At 43.9% G+C, this 20,962-nt stretch overlaps 1 protein-coding gene across 8 annotated transcripts in view; it reads right to left on the minus strand.

The window, feature by feature from the left end:
• Positions 1–20,962, minus strand: part of g2e3 (G2/M-phase specific E3 ubiquitin protein ligase) — a 289,629-nt gene that overhangs the window by 251,900 nt on the left and 16,767 nt on the right. For 5 of the 8 annotated variants that reach the window (XM_080202897.1, XM_080202898.1, XM_080202896.1 and 2 more), the window contains one exon: positions 375–445. The exons of 1 other annotated variant lie outside the window; for it this stretch is intronic. In XM_080202897.1, the coding sequence (XP_080059023.1) occupies positions 375–445 (71 nt within the window). Of the gene's footprint in view, positions 1–374; positions 446–1,217; positions 1,237–20,962 lie in introns of those variants that run through there. 2 more of the 8 variants (XM_080202904.1, XM_080202901.1) reach the window with 2 other exon arrangements.

Below are 20,962 nucleotides of genomic sequence, written 5' to 3' on the forward strand. Positions count from 1 at the left end.
AGGCAGCAGTGGTAACCACTGTGCCAACCTGGCACGATTGTTTCGCACAAGACCACCGATCATCGAATGACTTGGCAATGTATTACACATGAAAGCAATAATTCAGTTGTGGGCAATACCTTTGCATTCTTTAAAACTGACTCTCAGAATATGCATTTGAGTTAAATTGAAACAATAATTTTAAGAAAAAAAAGGATGATTGTACGTAAGTTATAAAAGCAACCAAGCAATTTTGCTCATCAACTGGCAATTAACCCAAACAATGCACCCAAGATGAAATGTCACCATATCACATTGAACAATCTCTTGTATGCCATTTTTCAGATGAATAATCTCAAATTGAAGATAGCAGAGAAAATATCAAAAGTACTCACAAGGATTTTGTCTCTGCTCCAGCTTCACATTTGGAGCAAAGTTAATTGCAGTGCCTGATTTGGGCAACTTCCTAAATAAAAGCACATGAAAACATTAATGTACAATCAGAAGACAGATTGTCCAACTATCTGTCTACAAAATTCTTGAAATTAGAAAACTAGAAACAGAAACTTGGAGCAGAAATAGGCTATTCAGCCTTTAGAGCCTGCCCCTCTATTCAATATGATTATGCCTGATCGTCAATCTCAATACCATATTCCTGGTTTCTCCATTAAAATCTAAAAAGTTTATAGCACTTTCTTGAATGCAATAGAAACAAGTTTCATTTTGAGTGCCACAGGTGACAAATCAAAATCCAGATTTTGTTTACCTGTCTCAATTCCCTTGAGGCTCGTTGCGAACTTTGTTTGATTATACTTCTGTGAAGTATCCCTAGAATATTTTGCTCCACTGAATGCAAACAGTTAGTGTTACTAAATGTTCCAAATGCCCAAGTTCAATATCACATACTAGATTTATTCATTACAACTACTTAATTCACCTGAGGGGCTAGATGGACAAGCATGTTTATGGAAGTAAGCCCCTTTAAGAAAGCAATAAGAGCAAACAAAAAGGTGTGAAAAAGAACTTGCAAACCGCCAGGGAAAGAGTAGGGCCCATTAGAAACTAAGGGTGTGTGTGTGAAGCTGAATGACATTGTGTTAAATTTGATTTGGAGAATCAAAGATGGCGCTAGGGTGAAAGGAAGCATGATCCACAGGTGGCAAGATTCCTCTTGAAATCTGGCTGTTTGTTGAGGTCTGCAGAGAGGTTAATGTACATCAAGCAAGCTTTAAACATACCTGAAGTGCAGCTGCAAAGAGAGAACTTCTGAAGTCTAGCTGGAAACGGTTATTTTTAAAGATTCCCTCCTGTCGGTTGGAACTTACTGTGCACGTTCAGCGAAGGAACCGTGGAATTCAGCTCAGTCTGCAAACAATGTTCTTTTTTCACCCAAGAGTGAATTAAAGTGAGGGAGAAGAGTTGTTACTTGCAGCTCAGCTGGGAACCCTTTGCTGATTCTGTTCGCCCAGTTAAAGGGTGAAACGTATTCCATGTAAGAACGCTGGTAGATCGAACAGCAAGACAGATTGATACACGGACCAAGAAATAGCGCTCCAGGCTGGAGTTAATGGGCAAGCCCACAGGTGCTTTTGTAAGCCCAGGCAAATGTCTGGGATTACAGATAGTGTGACATGAATCCATGAGGCCATCTCATGTGCGTGGAACTTGGCCATCAGTTTCTGCTCAGTGATTCTGCATTGTGTGTTGTGAAGGCTGTCTTGGAGAACGCTTACCCGAAGATCAGAGGCTGAATGCCCGTGACTGCTGAAGTGTTCCCCGACAGGGGAAGCCTGATGATTGTTGAGCAGCGCTCGTTGATCTCTCGTAACGTTTGCACGAACGTTAAAATGTACCACGCCTCGGGACATCCTTTCCTGCGGCATATCAGGTAGGCAACATTGGCTGAGTTGCAAGAGCATGTACTGTGTGCCTATGGATGATGTGCTCACGTGAGATGATGGCATCCATGTCGATGATCCGGCACATCTTGCAGAGGTTGCTGTGGCAAGGCTGTGTGATGTTGTGATCTCTGTTCTCCTGAAGGCTGGTAGTCTGCTGCAGACAATGGTCTGTTGGAGGTTGTGCAGTTGTTTGAAGGCAAGAAGTGGGGTGTGGGATGGCCTTAGCGAGATGTTCGTCTTCAATGACACGTTGAAGGCTTCAGAGAAGATGTCGTAGCTTCTCTGCTCCAGGGAAGTACTGGACGACGAAGGGTACTCCATCCACCGTGTTTGTCTTCTGAGGAGGTCAGTGTGGTTTTTCGCTGTGGAGTGTCGGAACTGTCGATCGATGAGTCGAGCACCATATGCTGTTCTTATGAGGGCATCTTTCGCCATCTGGGAGGTGTCTATCGTGACCCTCCTGATCTGAGCAGATCCTGTGTATACGGACAGCTTGTCCATAGGGGATGGCTTCTTTAACATGTTTAGGATGGAAGCTGGAGAAATGGAGCATCGTGAGGTTATCCGTGGGAATGCAGTACAGTGAAGTGCTGAGGTGGCTGTCTTTAATGGAAATGTGTGTGTCCAAGAATGCGACCAATTCAGGACAGTAGTCCATGGTGAGTCTGATGGTAGGATGGAACTTGTTGATGTCATCACATAGTTGTTTCAGTGATTGTTCACCATGAGTCCAAAGGAAGAAAATGTCAACATATTTCGTGTATAGCGTTAGTTGAAGGTTCTGTGCAGTGAAGAGGTCTTGTTCAATCCTGTGCAAGATGATGTTGGCACATTGAGATGCTAATTTGGTCCCCACGGCTGTTCTGTGTCTCACTGGAGAACTCGTTGTTGAAGGTGAAAACGCTGTGATCCAGGATGAAGCAGAGTTTAGAATTGCATCTGGAAATTGGCTGGAAATCAGCACTGAGTACTGAGGCAGTTACAGCAAGACCATCATCACGGGGGATGATGATGGTGTAGAGTGCTGAGACATCCTTGTGACAAGGAACGCTCCTGGTTCAACTGCTCTACGTGTGTCGAGTTTCTGTCAGAAGCCCGTAGTGTCGCAACAGGAGCTGGCAGTCCTTTGTACAATGGGTTTGCCCTCGACGTAGCTGGAGAGGTTCTCACATTAGGGTCCCATTTCCTGATACAATGGGACAGCCAGGTGTAATGCCCTTGTGTATCTTCAGGAGGCAGTAGAAATCTCCAACGTGGGGAGTACATGGGATGAGAGCATGGAGGGTGCTCTGAAGGTCCGGGTCAAAAGTCTTGATCAGTATGTTGACGGTTGTGTTCTTTGATTAGATCTGCAGGTAACTGTCTGCAGTGCTCCTGGTTGTTCAGCTGTTGGTACACTTCTTTGCAGTAATCTGTTCTGCTCAGCATGACGGTGGCCCCTCCTTTGTCTGTTGGTTTGATAACAATGTTGCAGTTGGTCTTGAGCGCATGGATGGTGTTGCATTGTGCTTGGGTGACATTCAGAGCTGTCTTGAGTGCAGCTGATGAATCTGGCACTGACACACTTAACGGCTTGGGCATACATGTTGAGTCGAGGGCAGCGGCCTTCCAGAGCAGTCCAATTTGACGTTTTCTTCCTCAGTTGCTGCATCACAGATCTCTGTCGCTCGTTCTGGGGTTCATTGTTGGCTTCTTGGGGTTTGTGGAAGAGCACCCACAGTCTTTTCTTTTTCCACTTGTCCACCGAACATAGTTACATATAGATTACTTTTTGGTAGGTAATAAATTGCTCCCGGCTGTGCGCTCACGCTCTTACAAAACTACTGTAATCCCGAACCATGCATTCTTGACAAGGGACTTGGTCGTGGGGAGGTGGGCCCCCATACGCCTTGGCGATTTAATACTTGTCTGCTCTCTGATGATCAACGTTAGATTTCTGTTAACCCAAATCAATAATTTCTTTGAGTTTAATGATGCTCCGGAAGTCTGGGAGACATCAAAGGCTTATTTAAGGGGCCAGATCATATCTTATACAGTGCACGAGGCGAAGCAGAGAGGTAAGAAGTTATCAGAATTGCTGGTGCTTTTTGCCCAAGTTGATGCCGCATACGCTGCCGTCCCCAAGGGTATATAAGGAATGTTTACTACTGCAGGCAGATCTTGTCCTCACCTCAAGCAGAAGAGATGCTGTTCAAATCTAAGGTGTACACACTACAAGCATGAGGACAAGGCAAGCAAGCTCATCAGCTGCACCAAAAGTCTAAACCACAAATGCAGACTCCAAATTGGATCTCTGTTAATCCACAGCAAATAAATGAATTATTTAGGGACTTTGACTCAACCCTCTATAACTCAGAGACAACCACCAATGAGGTGGAATTTCAGGAATTCTTTGGGATACTAAATCTCCCCCTAGTGGACAGGGGAGGGGTCACGGCACTGGAGAAACCAATAGATGTTGAAGAAATTTGTTATGACAGCCAGAACTATGCCAAGTGGGAAATGTCCGGGACCAAATGGGTACCCCATCAAATTCTACAAAAAGATTATGAATAGGTTGGCTCCCCGATACTGCACATGATCAACGAATCATATGAGAACTGCTCTCTCCTGTGGACTTTGAGGCAAGCAACAATTTTGCTTAGCCTTAACAAACAAGGACCGCAAATCTGCAACTCATAGCCCGATCTCCTTGCTGAACGTGGATCTCAAACTGATCTCTAAGATTCTGGCCATTCGCTTGGAGGACATTCTACCCTCTATCTTGCCCGACCAGACTGGGTTATTAAAAATAGACATATGTACTTAAATATTCAGCAGCTGCTGAACATTATGTATGTACCTGCCACCTCCAAGCTACCAAGACGGTAATCTCACTGGACGCTGAAAAAGCGTTTGATCAGGTGGAATGGGATTATTTATTTTGTGCTCTCGGGAGGTTCGGGTTTGGCCCAAAACTCATCTCCTGGATCAAAATATTATACTCCGTCCCTCTAGCCTCAATCTGGACAAACGATATGCATTCAGCTTCTTTCCTTTTGTCCCGGGGCACTAGGCAAGAATACTCCCCCTCCCCTGTTATTTGCCATTGCTATTGAATCTCTTGCTGCGGCTTTTCGCAACAGCAAATGAGTCGTGGGGATTGGTCGGGAGGGAATCAAGCGGAGAGTATTGCTGTATGCAGATGACTTGTCCAACTCAATTCCCGAAGTCTTATCTATGCTAGAGATTTGGTTGTATTTCGGAGTACAAACTTCACTTGAACAAGAGTGAGCTCCTCCCTTTGAATGCAGTGGCTTGTAGCCTCCCACTCCACACCCTGCCTTTCAAGATTGTCACTAAGCAGTTTACTTACTTGGCAGTGCAAGTGAATAGCAAATTTAGTGGGGTCTTTGGAGCTAACTTTGCTTCACTCATGGAGTGGACAGAACAGGACCTCATTTCAGCATCAGAAATTCTAGGTGTACAGAGCAGAAACTTGCCAGTGTTGCTATGTCTAGGCATAAACATGTGTTTATTAAAAAGGCAGACCCCACTTTCCCCAGCCTTGTCTGAGGCCACTGTATGGTCTATTTGGTGGATTGAGAAGCCCTCTGGTTGCAGGACACAGTCTGGGTGAAGCAGAAGTGAGCCATGTCTCCATGAAACACAGTACACAGCAGTCTCTCAGTTCCCTTTGAAAAATGAGTCTGGCTGTTCTGTATTCTGTCTGAATATTTCTCAATGATCTTCACTGAGGAGGAGAAGGTTAAGTACAGAATTCAGGAAAAGGGACTTTGAGGACCTTGAGCAGTTTGAGATAGAAAGTGAGAAAGGAGATGGCTTTAACATGGGCAAATTGCAAGGCCTGAATGAATTGCATCCAAGGCTGCTGTGGAAGGTGCGGTAGGAAATTTTTAGTTCCCTTCTGGCCGTGGGGAAGTACCAGAAAACTGGAGGATGGCTAATGTGCTTTCATTTTTCAGGAATTGCATATGGTATTTGTGGGGCACTGTGCCAAGATTGCAGAGAGTTTCCAGTTATACAAGTGGGACCAGATGGAGGACGAGACTATTACCAATTTGTGGTCTCTCTCAAAAGCCTTGTGTAGCATAGAAATTTTGGGGTTTTCTGGCAGGATGTGCTACTGGACTGGCTTGTACGTATCCAGCAAAGACTACTGGCAGAGCAATTGGAATTTAAGGCGGCATTTCAGACTGCGGTTTCTATGGAATGGGCTGCCGGAGAGGCAGCACATTAGGTGCTAGTGCAAAACTGCAGAAGGTGGTAGAGACGCCAAAGAGTCAGTGACGGCCTGAGGAATTGTGGCCGAGGGGATCACACAGAGTCCTTTGTTTGTTGGACAAAGGAGCTCAGTGCTGGAATTGTCCATATTACCTGAAACTGCAAAGCACCAGTGTCCCAGAAGAGTGTAAAGCTAAAGCAATCAGGTTTCAAACCCAAGTGGAAGTGGCAAATACAAGCGTAGATGAGGACAATAAGTCTGTGGGGTCTGTAGATAGAAAGGAGCAGTCTGAGGAGAAACAGTTGAAACCAAACATTTTGTGAGAGGTGAAGCAGTCTGGTTCTGGGCAATGCTCAAAGTTGAGGGGAAATTAGGAAAGATAGAGGTGGACACAGTGGTTGAGGGGGGCAGGGTAGCAACGTATTTATCCTAGTGTCAATATGTAAGACAAAGCTAAATTGTCTTCCCCTGAAGCCTGCAAACATCGTTCTGAGGACAGATGAAATAGTTGGTTCCTCTTAAGGGCAACGTCTTAGCCAAGGAACAGCTGAGAGACCAGTATGTGCAGCTCCCTTTGTGTGTCGTTAAGAAATTATTCTGTGTAGTTCGGACGATCTTGACTAAAACAATTGAAATTGAACTGGGAAGTGGTGAACAGATTAACGGAATCTCATTCCGGTCTGGGTAATATTTTGGAAAAATACAAGACATTTAGTGAAATCACAGAATCCCTACAGTGCAGAAGGAGGCCATTCAGCCCATCAAGCCTGCACCAACAACAATTCTGTCCAGGCCCTATCCCCTTAGCCCCACATATTCCTTACTAATTCCCCTGATACAAAGGGACAATTTGGCATGGCCAACCAACCTGACCTGCACATCTCTGGAGTGTGGGAGGAATCCGGGAGAAACCTAGCAGACAGAGAGAACGTGCAAGCCCCATAGAGACAGTGACCTGAGGCTGGAGTTGAACCCGGGTCCCTGGCATTGAGAGGCCATCCTGTGGAGATGCCGGACATTCAGCCTCTGATCTTTGGTAAGCGTTCTCCAAGATGGCCTTCATGATGCACAACAACACAGAATCGCTGAACAGAAACTGACAGCCAAGTCCCACACACGAGGAGGGACTCAACTGGGATCTTGGGTTCATGTCACACTATCTGTAAGACCTATGACTTGCCTGGGCTTGCAAAATCTCACTAACTGTCCTGTCTAGAGACAATATACATTTCTTTAACTTGTGCTCAACCCTCTCTCCATTCGCATTGTCTGTACCTTTAAGATATGATTAACTGTAAAGACTTGCATTCCAACCATTACCTTGTAAATTGAATGTGTGTCTTTATATGTCCTCTTTGTGACCAGAACTCCCACTCACCTGTTGAAGGAGCAGTACTCTGAAAGCTTGTGGCTTGTGCTACCAAATAGACCTGTTGGATTTTAACCTGGTGTTGTAAGACTTCTTACTGTGAGGCAGCAGCGCTAACCACTTTGCCAACATGCCATCCCTTGGTGAGATGAAAAGAAAGAAAGCGAGCCTACAGCTGAAGCCAGATGCATGCCCAAAAAACACGAAAGCACATCTAGTGGTGCATGCGGTTAGACCCAAGGTGGAGGCTGAACCTAAAAGATTAGCAGGTTTGGGGGTAATGGAACCAGTGGCCAGAAGGGAGTGGGCCACGCCCAACATTGCTTTCATGAAGACCAATGGCTCACTGGGGCTATGTGGGGATTTTAAGGTCACAGTGAACCCTGTGTGACTTTAAGAACTTTAATAATGTTCTATGCAGTTTGTGAGCAAACCCTTTTTTTTGTTATTTGCACCATGAAGTCTGTAGTGGCATCTCTTATTGTTGCTAAGGTCATATAGTAGGTTTTTTTGGTTTATTTTTAATCTAGGCCTGGGGGGATAATGATTGACAGGTCAGTTTGTTTTCCTCACAAGAGTTTAAGTTGATTTATTAGTGTTACAAGAGTCCTTTACTTTCAGTTTTGGCTGCTGGCTAATTAGAAGATATTGGACTCCTGCTGGATGCAATGCCTTTGTCTCTCCCACATATTAGAAATTCTGCTGGCTAGTTGGAAGCAGTCTTTCCTGCCTCTCTGGAGTGAGAATTTTGTCATTGATGGTTTGCAAGCTAAGGCAAGCAAAGGCTCTATCTTGAGATGTGCTGGAAGCTACAGGACAGGGAAGTCAGAGCAACAGAAATGACAGATGGTTAAGAGATAGATTACAGATCAAAGTTTGGTTTTTAACATCAATTTCAGGGATAGAAACTGGGAAAGAGAAATTTTCAGGAAATCTTTTGGGAGACAGTTATAAAAGAAACACAGGAAGACGGAAGAGAAATCAAAAGCCTCATATTTTCACTGTAATAAATTAGGACACAAAGTTAGTGTTGGTGGTTTAAGAAAAGTACTGGGAACATAGATGTGGTAAAACAGGATAAGCCAATGTGGTTTGTTGAAGTGGTAAAGAAAACACCAGTTGAATCTAAAGAGGTGCAAAAGAATGTACCTCCTGGTCATAATTGATCGATAGAGTGCCAGATCTCCTTAAAGAATTTACTGATATGGGTAAAATTTGACTGTACTTGAAATTTAAAATTTGACCTTTGACTGTGTGGCCAAATTCCCCTCTAATTCAATTTTCAAGTTTACTGATAACACCACCATTGTGGGTAACAACTCAAACAATGATGAGACACAGTACAGGAAAGAGACAGAGAATCTGGTGAACCAATGCAACAATAATAATCATCTCGCCCTCAATGTGGGCAAAAAGTAGGAAATAGTCATCAATATCTGGAAGTATAATGAAGGGCACGTCCCTGTCTACATCAGTGGGTACGAAGTAGAAACGGTTGAGAGCTTCAAGTTTTTAATGCCCTGATCACCAAAACCTGTCCTGGTCTCCCCATGTGGATAGCTATTGTCAAGAAAGCCCACCAGTCTCTCTCAGGAGACTAATGGGATTTGGCTTGTCTGCTACAACTCTCACCAACTTCTACAGATGCACTGTGGAAAGTAATCTTTCTGGTTGTATCACAGCTCGGTTTGGCTCCTGCTCTGTTTAAGACCCCAAGAAACTACAAAGGGGCTGTGAAAAAAGCCCAGGCTGTCACTCAAACCCAGCCTCCCATCCACTGACACCATCTACCACCTCGGAAAAGCAGCCAGCACGATCAAGGACCCTGTGCATCCCGTTGGGAAAAAGATAAAGTCTGAGATCACATACTAACTGACTCAAAACAGCTTCTTCCCTGCTATCACACTTTTGAATGGACCTACCTCGCATTAAGTTGATCTTTCTCCATGTTTAGCTATGACTGTAACATTACAATCTCCACTTTCCTTTCCTATGCTTTGTATAGCGTGCAAGAAACAATACTTTTCACTGTATACTAATACATGACAATAATAAACCAAATCCAATCAAAAGAATTGCTCATGTGAATTGGGGCAGGCAATAAGCAAAGATGCATATAAAAATGGTATAGCAATCATTGTGGGAGATTTTAATCTACATGTCGATTGGTCAAACCAGGTCAGTCAAGGCAGCTTTGAGGAGCGGTTCATAGAACGTATCTGCAATAGTTTCCTTGAACAGTATGGGATAGTAATGGAACCTACGACGGAGCAAGTTATTCTAGATCTGGTTCTGCATAATGGGACAGAAATAATTAATGATCTCACAGTTAGGAATCCTCTCAGAAGGTCTGTGGTTGAATTTAAGATACAGACAGACAGAGGGAGAAAAAGGTAAAATCTAATACCACTGCCCTGTGTTTAAACAAAGGATACTACAATGGGATGGGGAGGAGGTGACTAAGGTAGACTGAGAGCAAAAACTATGTGGTGGGACAATTGAGGAACAGTGGAGGACTTTCAAAGCGATCATTCACAGTGCTTAGCAAAAGTATATACCTATGAAAAGGTACCAGTGAAAAGGAAGGATTGTAAAAAAAAGAGATTATCAGCCACGGATATTTATGGAAATAAAAGGAGGGTATCAAATTGAAAGGTAATGCAAAATGGCAAAGATGAGGAGGAAACTAGAGGATTGGAAAATCTTTAAAGGTCAACAGAAAGCCACAAAAAAAAAGCTATGAAGAGAAGAAAGATAGATAAGAATAAACTAGCTCAATGTAAAAGCAAAAGTTTCTGCAGCTATATAAAATGAAAAAGAATGGCATTGGTCATTTAGTGGATGAGAATGGGATATGAAGAAATAGCCAAGGCATTGAACAGGTATTTTGTGTCGGTCTTCACAGTAGAAGACACAAAAACCATGCCAAAAAAATCAATGACGAGGTGGCTACGGCAGTTGAGGATCTAGAAATGGTTATTATCACTAAAGACGTAGTGTTGGGCAAACTAATGGGGCTCCTGGTCCTGATGAAAAGCATCCAAGATACTAAATGAGATGGTGGGGGAAAATAGCAAATGGCTGTGATAATTTACCAAAATTTGCTGGACCCGGGCACGGTTCTGGCAGATGTGATGCCACCGTTTAAAAAAGGCAGGTAACTATAGGCTGGTTAGCTTAACTTCTGTAGTGGGGAAAACGTTTGGATCTATCATTTTAGGAAGAAACAGCAAGACATATGGATAGAAATTGCGCCATTGGGTAGACACACTATGGGTTCATTATATGCAGGCCATGTTTAACTAGTTTACTGGAATTCCTTGAGGACATTACAAGCACAGTGGGCAATGGGGAACCAGTGGATGGGGTGTATCTAGATTTCCAGAAGGCATTCAATAAAGGTGCTGCACAAAAGTGCACACCATTATGGGTAACGTATTAGCATGGATAGAGGACTGGTTAACTAACAGAAAACAAAGAGTGGGGGTAAATGGGTGTTTTTCTGGTTGGCAGTGACTAGTGGTGTGCCTCAGGGATCAGCATTGGGACTACAATGGCTTACAATTTACATAGATGACTTGAAGCTGGGGACCAAGCAGAATGTCAAAGTTTGCTGATGACACAAAGGTGAGCAGTACAGCAGTGTGCAAAGGACACTGAAGGTCTGCAAAGGAATACATATGTAGTTCAAGCGGGCAAGGGTCTGGCAGATAGAGAACAATGTTGGTAAATGTGAGGTCATCCATTTTGGTAGGAAAAGCAGCAAAATGGACTATTATTTAAATGGTAAAACATTGCAGCATGCTGCTGTGCAGAGGGACCTTGGTGTCCTTGTGCATAAATCACAAGGAGTTGATTTGCAGGGGTAGTCGGTAATTAAGACAACAAATGGAATTTTGTCCTTCATTGCTAGAGGAATGGAGTTTAAAAACAGGGGGGTTATATTGCAGCTGGTGAGGCCACACCTGGAATACAGTGTACAGTTTTGGTCTCCTTACTTGAGAAAGAATGCATTGGCACTGGAGGGGGTGAGAGGAGATTCACTAAGTTGATTCTGGAGTTGAGAGGGTTGGCTTATGAAGAGAGACTAAGTAAACTAGGGCTACAGTCAATGGAATTTAGAACAATGAGGGAGAGATCTTCTTGAAACATATAAAATTATGAATGGAATAGATAAGATAGAAGCAGGGAGGCTGTTTCCATTCCAGCAGATGAAACAACTGGAACTAGGGGATGGTGGGGGGGACAAATTTAAGATTGAGTCAAGGAGGAATTTCTTCACCCAAAGGGTACTGAATCTGTTTTTTAAGGCATAGATAGATTTTGAACAGTAAAGGAATTAAGGGTTACGGTGAGTGGGCGGGCAAGTGGAACCGAATCCATGAAAAGATCTCATCGAATGGCGGAGCAGATGTAAAAGGCCAGATGGTCTGCTCCTAGTTCTTAAGGAATGTAAAGAAGTTAAAATTTTTAAGAGATACAGGAGCAAATCAATCCTTGATGCTATGAGATGAGAAGTTTTATAGTTTGGAAGAAGTATTGCCAGAAAAAGGTGATAAAATATATCTGTCCAAACACTTTTTAAAATGTTGTTAACCACTTCCTCCAGCAGCTCATTCCATATATGTACCACCCTCTTGTAACAAAGTTGCTCCTCAGAGTAATTCTTTCCCCTTTTAACTTAAACTTGCGCCCTTTAGTTCTCAATTCCCCAATCCTGGGAAAAAGACTGAGTGCATTCACCCTATCCATGCCTCTCATGATCTTATACACATCTACAAGGTCACCCTTCTGTCTCCTATGCTCCAAAGGAAAACGTCCAAGCCTGTCCAATCTCTCCATATGGCTCAGAACCCTTGACTCCTGGCAACATCCTTGTAAATCTCTTCTGCACCCTCTCCAATTTAGATACAGTTTTCCTAAACACAAACTCCAATTGTGGGTCTCACCAATGTCCTTATTCAAGGAGGATACAGATGGCTTAGGAGTAAAACAATTTAAATCAACTACTTATCATCCAGAACCGCAGGGAGCATTAAGAGCACCAAACTTCAAAGACCATGTTGAAGGCTTATTGTCACAATTATCCAAAGGATTGGGATAAGAAATTCCATTTGTACTTTTTGCAATTAGGGATGCACCTAACAAATCAATTAAATTCAGTCCATTTGAATTGCTTTATAGTCATGAGGTAAGAGGACCACTTAAATCAATTAAAGAGAAATTGGTGAGTTCTGAGACTATATCATTGGACGGTAAAATTTCAGGGAAAGACTGAATGGAGCAGCTGAGTTGGCCAGACAACATTTAGAAGTGGCACAGCATGCGATGGAACAGGAAGCAGATAATAAATCAAAAATTCGTAGTTTTCCTAGTGGGTATGAAGTCTTAGTATTACTATTGGTGGTAGGTGAACCTTTAAAAGATTTCATGGGGCTTTTCTCTTTAGAGCGGAGGAGGATGAGAGGCGACTCAACAGAAGTTTATAAGATGATGAGAGGATAGATAGTCTGTGCATGTCCACTCTATTTCCTCGGGCGGATGTAGCTGTTACTAGGGGGCATAATTATAAGGTTCATGGAGGGAGATATAGGAGGGATGTCCAAGGTAGATTCTTTACTCAGAGAGTGGTTGGGGTGTGGAATACACTGCCTGCTGTGATAGTGGAGTGAGACACTTCAGGAACTTTCAAGCGGTTATTGGATAGGCACATGGTGCACACCAGAACAACAGGGAGTGGGATAGCTTGACCTCGGGTTTGGACATAGCTCAGCACCACATTGAGATTTACAAGGAAGGCCCTGTACTGTGCTGTAATGTTCTATGTTCTATTAATTGAGAGGAAATTGAGTGAGGTGAATTATTTGATAAGTACGCCAGACAGAAGAAAAACTCGTGTTATATGAATATGCTCAAACAGTATTTTGGTAGGGAAGGAAATAAGGAGGAGGATGTGTTAGTGGTTACAACTCAGAAAAACCAAATCCAGATGATTCTGAATTTGACATTCTTTAAATGAAATTTCATAACGAAGAGGAATCAGAAATTGGAATAGATTGAGTTATCTTCCAGAGGAAAATCAAAATGACCTGAAAGAGCGTGGACAAACATGTGGGAATGCACTGGAAAGTAGAATCACAGAATCTTACAGGACAGGAGGCGGCTATTCGGCCCATCGTGTCTGCACAGCACACAATCTGACCCAGGCCCTATCCCCATAATCCCATACGTTTATCCTAGTTAGTCCCCCTGACACTGCAGGGGAATTTATCATGGCCAATCCACCTAACCAGCACATCTTTGGACTGTGGGAGGAAACCAGAGCACCTGGAGAAAACCCATGCAGACATAGGGAGAATGTGCAAACTCTACACAGACAGTGACCCAAGCAGGAATCGCACCTGGGTCCTTGGTGCTGAGGGGCAACAGGGCTAACCACTGTTTTACTGTGCTGCCCAGAGTTAAAATAATCTTATTAGGCACATGGAGCACTCCAGAATTATATGGAGGGGATAGCTCAATCTTGGGATTGGACATAGCTCAGCACAGCATTGAGGGCCGAAGGGCCTGTACTGTGCTGTAATGTTCTATGTTCTAATTGGGAATGAGGTTGATGTGGAAAATGCTGTTCTAATTCAAAACCACCCTTGCGCCCTCCAAGTTTTCACAGGTTCACAAGGAGAAACTGATGTTTACTCAGTGTGAGATGCAGCAGCCAAAGTCATATAAAACCAGTGGAGATAGAGGACAGCTAGCTGCTGGGCAATGATGTGAACAAAGAAATCGAGCAGGCGTGGAGACAGATTCAAGACGAACATAGAAACCCTACAGTGCAGAAGGAAGCCAATTGGCTCATCGAGTCTGCACCAACCACAATCCCACCCAGGCCTTACGCCCATATCCCTACATATTTACCCACTGATCCCTCTAACCTATGCATCTCATGACCTAAGGAGCAATTTTTGGCATGGCCAATCAACATCTTTGGACTGTGGGGGGAAATCAGAGCACCCGGAGGAAACCCATGCAGACACGAGGAGAATGTGCAAACTCCACACAGACAGTGACCCACAGTGGGAATCGAACCCAGTCCCTGGAGCTGTGAAGTAGCAGGGCTAACCACTATGCTACCATGCTGCCCACAAGTTAACTGCTTTGGAACTTGCTCCTGAGATGTTCAAATTGCCTGAACATAAATTGCAGGGCTGTGAAGAACAGCTCATCTGTGCAAAACAAAAGTGTAGATGAATCAAGAGTCATATCTGATTTCAAAAAGGAGATTGAGGAGTGCAAGTATTGTATTATGCAGATCAAAGGAAAAAAGACAACAATGTGAAATAAGGCTGCTTCCTGAAATTTTACCATCACCTAAAATGCGCTGCTGGAATAACGATATACAGTCTGATGTATAGTCTGCACAGAAGTGGATATCCCACCAGTGTTCAGTAAAACACCATGGTTTTCACAGCAGCATAACTACTACAGTGATCTTTGAAACCACGGTCAACATGGGTTCAGACACCAAGGAAGGCAGTCTGCTGTGTACCTTTGCCAAAAAAGAGAGTGTACAGGAAGTAATGGTGCAGATCTAGAGCAAGCAAAGGAGTAGAACCACTTGGCAGAGGAGCTAGGGTCAATTAACAAGAATCAACAAGAGGACAAGATAAAATGACCTTTCTGAAAGGCTCTGCACATGTATGGTTTTATTCTCCTAGTTCTGAGGATATTACCAGAGCTAACTTTTCATTGTAAATGATAAAAGTGAGCTTGAACTAGGCATCAATGCAGGATTAAGGACTACAGGAGAATCTTGTAAATGAATCAGTTTGTCATGAATGTGATAAAAAGGAGGAGGAATGTTTAATGGAAGACAAAGACTGAAAATGGACTATATTAATCATTATGTTTGTATATTTTGATTTTATAAAATGTATGTATCTTTATTTTAGCATACTCACGTCAAACTGAAAGGCTTTGAAAATTGAAACAATCTTTGAAGATTGATGGTTTTTCTTTCCTGAAAGAGGAAATGCGATACTACCGTGCCTTTAAGTGCATTTTTAATCATGTTCTCTGTCGTTTCTAAGCAAGCCTTTTTTTGTTATTCGCACTGTGAGATCCGTCATGCCATCTTTTATTGATCCTACAGTCATATAATGGGCCTTTTATTTTAAATCTGGGCCTACTGCAATATCCTGGAGTTTTATGACTCTTGAATTTTGGGGGGGGGGGGGGGGGGGGGAGAGCAGGATGATTGACAGTTCAAGTGTAAGATTTCAAGAATTGTTTACTTTCAGTTTTGGCTGCAGGCTGGATGCAGTGTTTTTGTGTCACTCCCTGGTATTGGAAATTCTGCTGGCTAGTTGGAAGCAGTCTTTCCTATGTCTCTGGAGTGAAAATTTTGCTGTTGGTGGTTTGCTAGCTTGCAAGAAGTGGCTCTCTCTTTACTTTGAGGTGTGCTGGAAGCTACTGAACAGGGAAATTTCAATTCTCCATCCAAAGGAGAAATTCACAGCAGGTGTTACAGAGCTGCAAGATCCAGCATCATGTGAACATATCTATTTTCTGTATTAACTTGGGTGCATGTTGATAAGAATGTTTGTTGGAACATTATTAATAGCCAAACAGTTTATACCATATCATGGTTGTTCTTTTTCTTGTTTGTAATTGGTAAAAGTTTATGTTAACTGTATTCTTAATTAAACTGTTCAATAAAAGCTCCCTAGTGGGTCATTTGGATCATACATGGAGTGAAACAGCTTATGGTTATCCATGTCAAACTTCAAAGTTCAAAAACCACGATCTAGGCTGACTTCTTTAAAAACACCTTGGAGTTTCTAACTTGGATTATAACTCGCAATTTATGTGCAGATCAGTATCCAGTGCCCCTTATTATAGGCCCATTTAGTGACTTCATTGGCACTCAAAAGTTTTCTAAAATGGATCTCTCTTGAGCTTATTTGGAGGTAGGTGGGGGTGACTGAAGACTCCCATCGCAGAAACATAGAAAAACTATAGCACAGTACAGGCCCTTAGGCCCACAAAGTTATGCCGAATATGTTTCTACCTTAGAGGTTACTAGGTTCACCTATAACCCTCTATCTTACTAAGTTCCACGTACGTATCTAAAAGGCTCTTAGAAGACCCTATCGAATCCGCCTCCACCACAGTTGCTGACAGCCCATTCCACGCACCAATCACTCTGGGTAAAATAACTTACCCCTGATATCTCCTCTGTACCGACTCCCCAGCACCTTAAACCTGTGTCCTCTTGTGGCAACCATTTCAGCCCTGGGAGAAAGCCTCTGACTATCCACTCAATCAATATCTCTCATCTTATAAAACTCTATTAGGTCACCACTCATCCTTCGTCTCTCTAAGAAAAGGCTGAGCTCCCTCAACCTATCCTCATAAGGCGTGCTCCCCAATCCAGGCAACATCCTTGTAAATCTCCTCTGCACCCTTTCTATGGCTTCCACATCCTTCCTGCAAATCATCCAAAAGGTTTTAAATGACTGCCTTTTGGCATCACATCAGCCCTAGCCATTTTCAAAGAGCAGGTTGAGTGGTCATCTGGGGCTCCAAATGATACTTAGATGACATTCTGCTGACGGGTTCCAAAGGCAAGGAACATCTGCACAACTTAGAAAAGACATTAAAGAGGTGGCAAGAATATGGGTTGCAGATTAGTTGAGAGAAGTGACAGGTTTTTTTTTTAACCTCAGGACATTGTCATGTATTTAGGTCACATTATCAACGGTGAAGGGTGCACAAAACACCAAAGAGACTGGGGATAATAGCGAAGGCACCAAAACCAGAATGCGTGCATCATAGAAAAACTACAGCACAAACAGGCCCTTCAGCCCACAAGTTGCTCTGATCTTATCTGTACCTACTAGGCTTACCTATAACCCTCAATCCTATTAAGTCCCATGTACTCATCCAGAAGTCTCTTAAAAGACCCTAACGAATTTGCCTCCACCACCACTGACGGCAGCTGATTCCACTTACCCATCACCCTCTGAGTGAAAAACTTACCCCTGACATCTCCTCTGTACCTACTCCCCAGCATCTTAAGCTGGTGTCCTCTTGTGGCAGCCATTTCAGCCCTGGGGAAAAGCCTCTGAGACTCCACCTGATCAATACCTCTAATCATCTTATACACCTCGATCAGGTCCCCTCTCATCGTTTGTCTCTCTAAGGAGAAAAGGTCGAGCTCTCTCAACCTAGCCTCATGCCACCCAACCCAGGTAACAACCTTGTAAATCTCCTCTGCACCCTTTCAATGGCTTCCACATCCTGCCTGTAATGAGGTGACCAGAACTGAGCACAGTACTCCAAGTGGGGTCTGAGCAGGGTCTTATACAGCTGCAGCATTATCTCCCAACTCCTAAACTCAATTCTTCAATTGATGAAGGCCAGTACACCATAGGCCTTCTTAACCACATCCTCTACCTGCAAAGCCAATTTGAGAGTCCTACGAACCCAGTCCCCAAGATCCTTCTGATCTTCCACACTGCTAAGAGTCTTAATGTTAGAACATGAACACTACAGCATACACCCAGTCTCCCTGCCCCTCGGCCCACGAGTTGCACGGATCATATCCACACCGACCGGGCCATAGAACTATCTATAACTCCCAATCCCATTAAATCCCATGTACTCATCCAGAAGTCTTTTAAAAGACCCCAGTGAGTTCGCCTCTACCACGACCGATGGCAGCCAATTCCACTCATTGACCACCCCGAGTGAAAAACTTAGCCCTGACATCTCCTCTGTACCTACTCCCCAGCACCTTAAACGTGTCCTCTCGTAGCGATCATTTCAGCCCTGGGAAATAGCCTCCAAGAATCCACCCCATCTGTCCCTCTCAACATTTTATAAACCTCTACAGGTCGCCTCTCAACCTTTGTCTCTCCAGGGACAGGAGACGTAGCTCCCTCAACCTATCTACCCATGTTATATTCCTTCATCCCATTGGACCTGCCAAAATGTACCACTACACATCTATCCGGGTTGACGTCCATTTGCCACTTCTCTGCCCAGTCTTACTACGTCACGCTGCAACTTCTGACATCCCTCCAAACTATCCACAACACCTCTGACCTTCGTGTCATCAGCAAACTTACCAACCCATCCCTCCACTTCCTCATCCAGGTCATTTATAAAAATCACAAACAGCAAGGGTCCCAGAACAGATCCCTGCGGCACTCCACTGGTGACCGACCTCCATGCAGAAAAAGACCCATCCACAACCACTCTTTGCCTTCTGCGGGCAAGCCAGTTCTGGATCCACAAAGCAACGTCCCCTTGGATCCCATGCCCCTTTACTTTCTCAATAAGCCTTGCACAGGGAACCTTATCGAATGCCTTCCTGAAGTCCATATAAACCACATCCACCGCTCTTCCTTCGTCAATGTGTTTAGTCACATTTTCAAAAAACTCAACCAGGCTCGTAAGACACGATCTGCTTTTAACAAAGCCGTGCTGACTACTTTTGATCATACTACACTTCTCTAAATGTTTATAAATCCTGCTCCTCAGGATCTTCGCCATCAACTTACCAACCAGAGGTTAGGTTCACCAGTCGATAATTTCTTGGGCTGTCCCTATTCCCTTTCTTGAATATAGGAACCACATCCGCAATCCTCCGGAACCTCTCCCATCTCCATCGTTAACGCAAAGATCATCGCCAGAGGCTCTGCAACTTCTTCCCTCACCTCCCACAGTAACCTGGGGTACATTCCATCTGGTCCTGGCGACTTATCTATCTTGATGCTATTCAAACGTTCCAACACATCTTTCTTAATGTCCACACACTCAAGCTTCTCAGCCCACCGCAAGCCTGCACTACAACCAAGATCTTTTTCCACCGTGAATACCGAAGTATTCACTGAGCACCTCTGCTATTTCTACCGCTCTATACAAACTTTCCCACCATCACACTTTATAGGTCCTATTCCTTCACATCCCATCCTTTTACTCTTCATATATTTGTAGAACGCCTTAGCATTTTCCTTAATCTCACCTGCCAAGGCCTTCTCATGACCCCTTCTGGCTCTCCTAATTTCCTTCTCAAGTTCCCTCCTACAAGTCGTAGATCCTTAACATTATCTAGCTCCCTGAACCTTTTGTATGCTTTTCTTTTCGTCTAGAATTGTTACAACTTTCGTGCACCACGGTTCCTGTAACCTACCATAACCTCCCTGTCTCATCGGAACGTTGTCGTGTAGAGCTCCAGACAAACATTCCTTGAAAATTTGCCACCTTACTTTGGTACATTTCCCTGAGAATACCTCCTTCCAATTTACATATCTAATTTCCTGCCTGGTGGCTTCATATTTCCCCTTACTCCAGATAAACACTTTCCCAGCTTGCCTGATCCTATCCCTCTCCAATGCTAACGTAAAGGAGATAGAGTTATGATAAAAATCCCCAAAATACTCTCCCACCAAGAGATCTGACATCTGTCCAAGTTCATTACCCAATACCAGATTGAGTACAGCCTCTCTTTTTGTAGGATTAACCACATACTGTGTCAGGAAACCCTCCTAAAGGCACCTAACAAACTCCTCCCCATCCAAACCCCTTACCCTAGGGATATTCCAATCAATATTTGGGAAATTAAAATCTCCCATCATAACAACTCTCATTATTGCATCTCTCCAGGATCCATTTCCCTATCTCCTCCTCAACATCCCTGTTACTATTGGGCGGCCTATAGAAAACACCAAGTTATCGACCCCTTCCTGTTCCGAAGTTCCACCCGCAGAGATCCGTGGACAATCCCTCCACGGCATCCACCTTCTCTACAGCTATGACATTATCCCTGATCAACAATGCACCTTCCCCACCTCGTTTGCCTCCCTCTCTGTCCCTCCTGAAACCTGGCACTTGGACTATCCAGTCCTGTCCGAGACATCCAAGTCTCTAATAGCCATCACATCACATTTCCAAGCAGCCATCCATGCTCTAAGCTCATCCACTTTGTTCAGTACACTCCTAGCGTTAAAATAGACACGTCTCAAACCTTCAGCCTGAGCGCTCCCCTTCTCCATCACCTGTCTATCCTCCCTCTTACACAGTCAACAATCCCTCTCTATTTGCGAGCTAACCTCCTCGCTCCCAGTCACTTCATATGGATTCACTCCCCCCCAACCATTCTAGTTTAAAGTCTCCTCAGCAGCCTTAGCCAACCTTCCCGCCAGGATATTGATCCCCCTGGGATTCAAGTGCCACCCATCCTTTTTGTACAGGTCACACCTGCCCCTAAAGAGGTCCCAATGATCCAGGAGCACGAATGCCTGCCCCCTGCTCCAATCCCTCAGCCACGCATTCATCCTCCACCTCATTCCGTTCTTGCTCTGACTTTCTTGTGGCACAGGCAGCATTCCCGAGATTACTACCTTTGTGTTCCTCCTTCTCAACTGTCTACCCACATCTCTATATTCTCTTTTCATGATCCCTTCCCTTTTACTGCCTATATCA

This window comes from Carcharhinus amblyrhynchos, chromosome 14 (genome assembly GCF_965287045.1).
Source record: "Carcharhinus amblyrhynchos chromosome 14, sCarAmb.v2.hapA, whole genome shotgun sequence".
In the NCBI taxonomy this organism is placed as follows: Eukaryota; Metazoa; Chordata; class Chondrichthyes; order Carcharhiniformes; family Carcharhinidae; genus Carcharhinus; species Carcharhinus amblyrhynchos.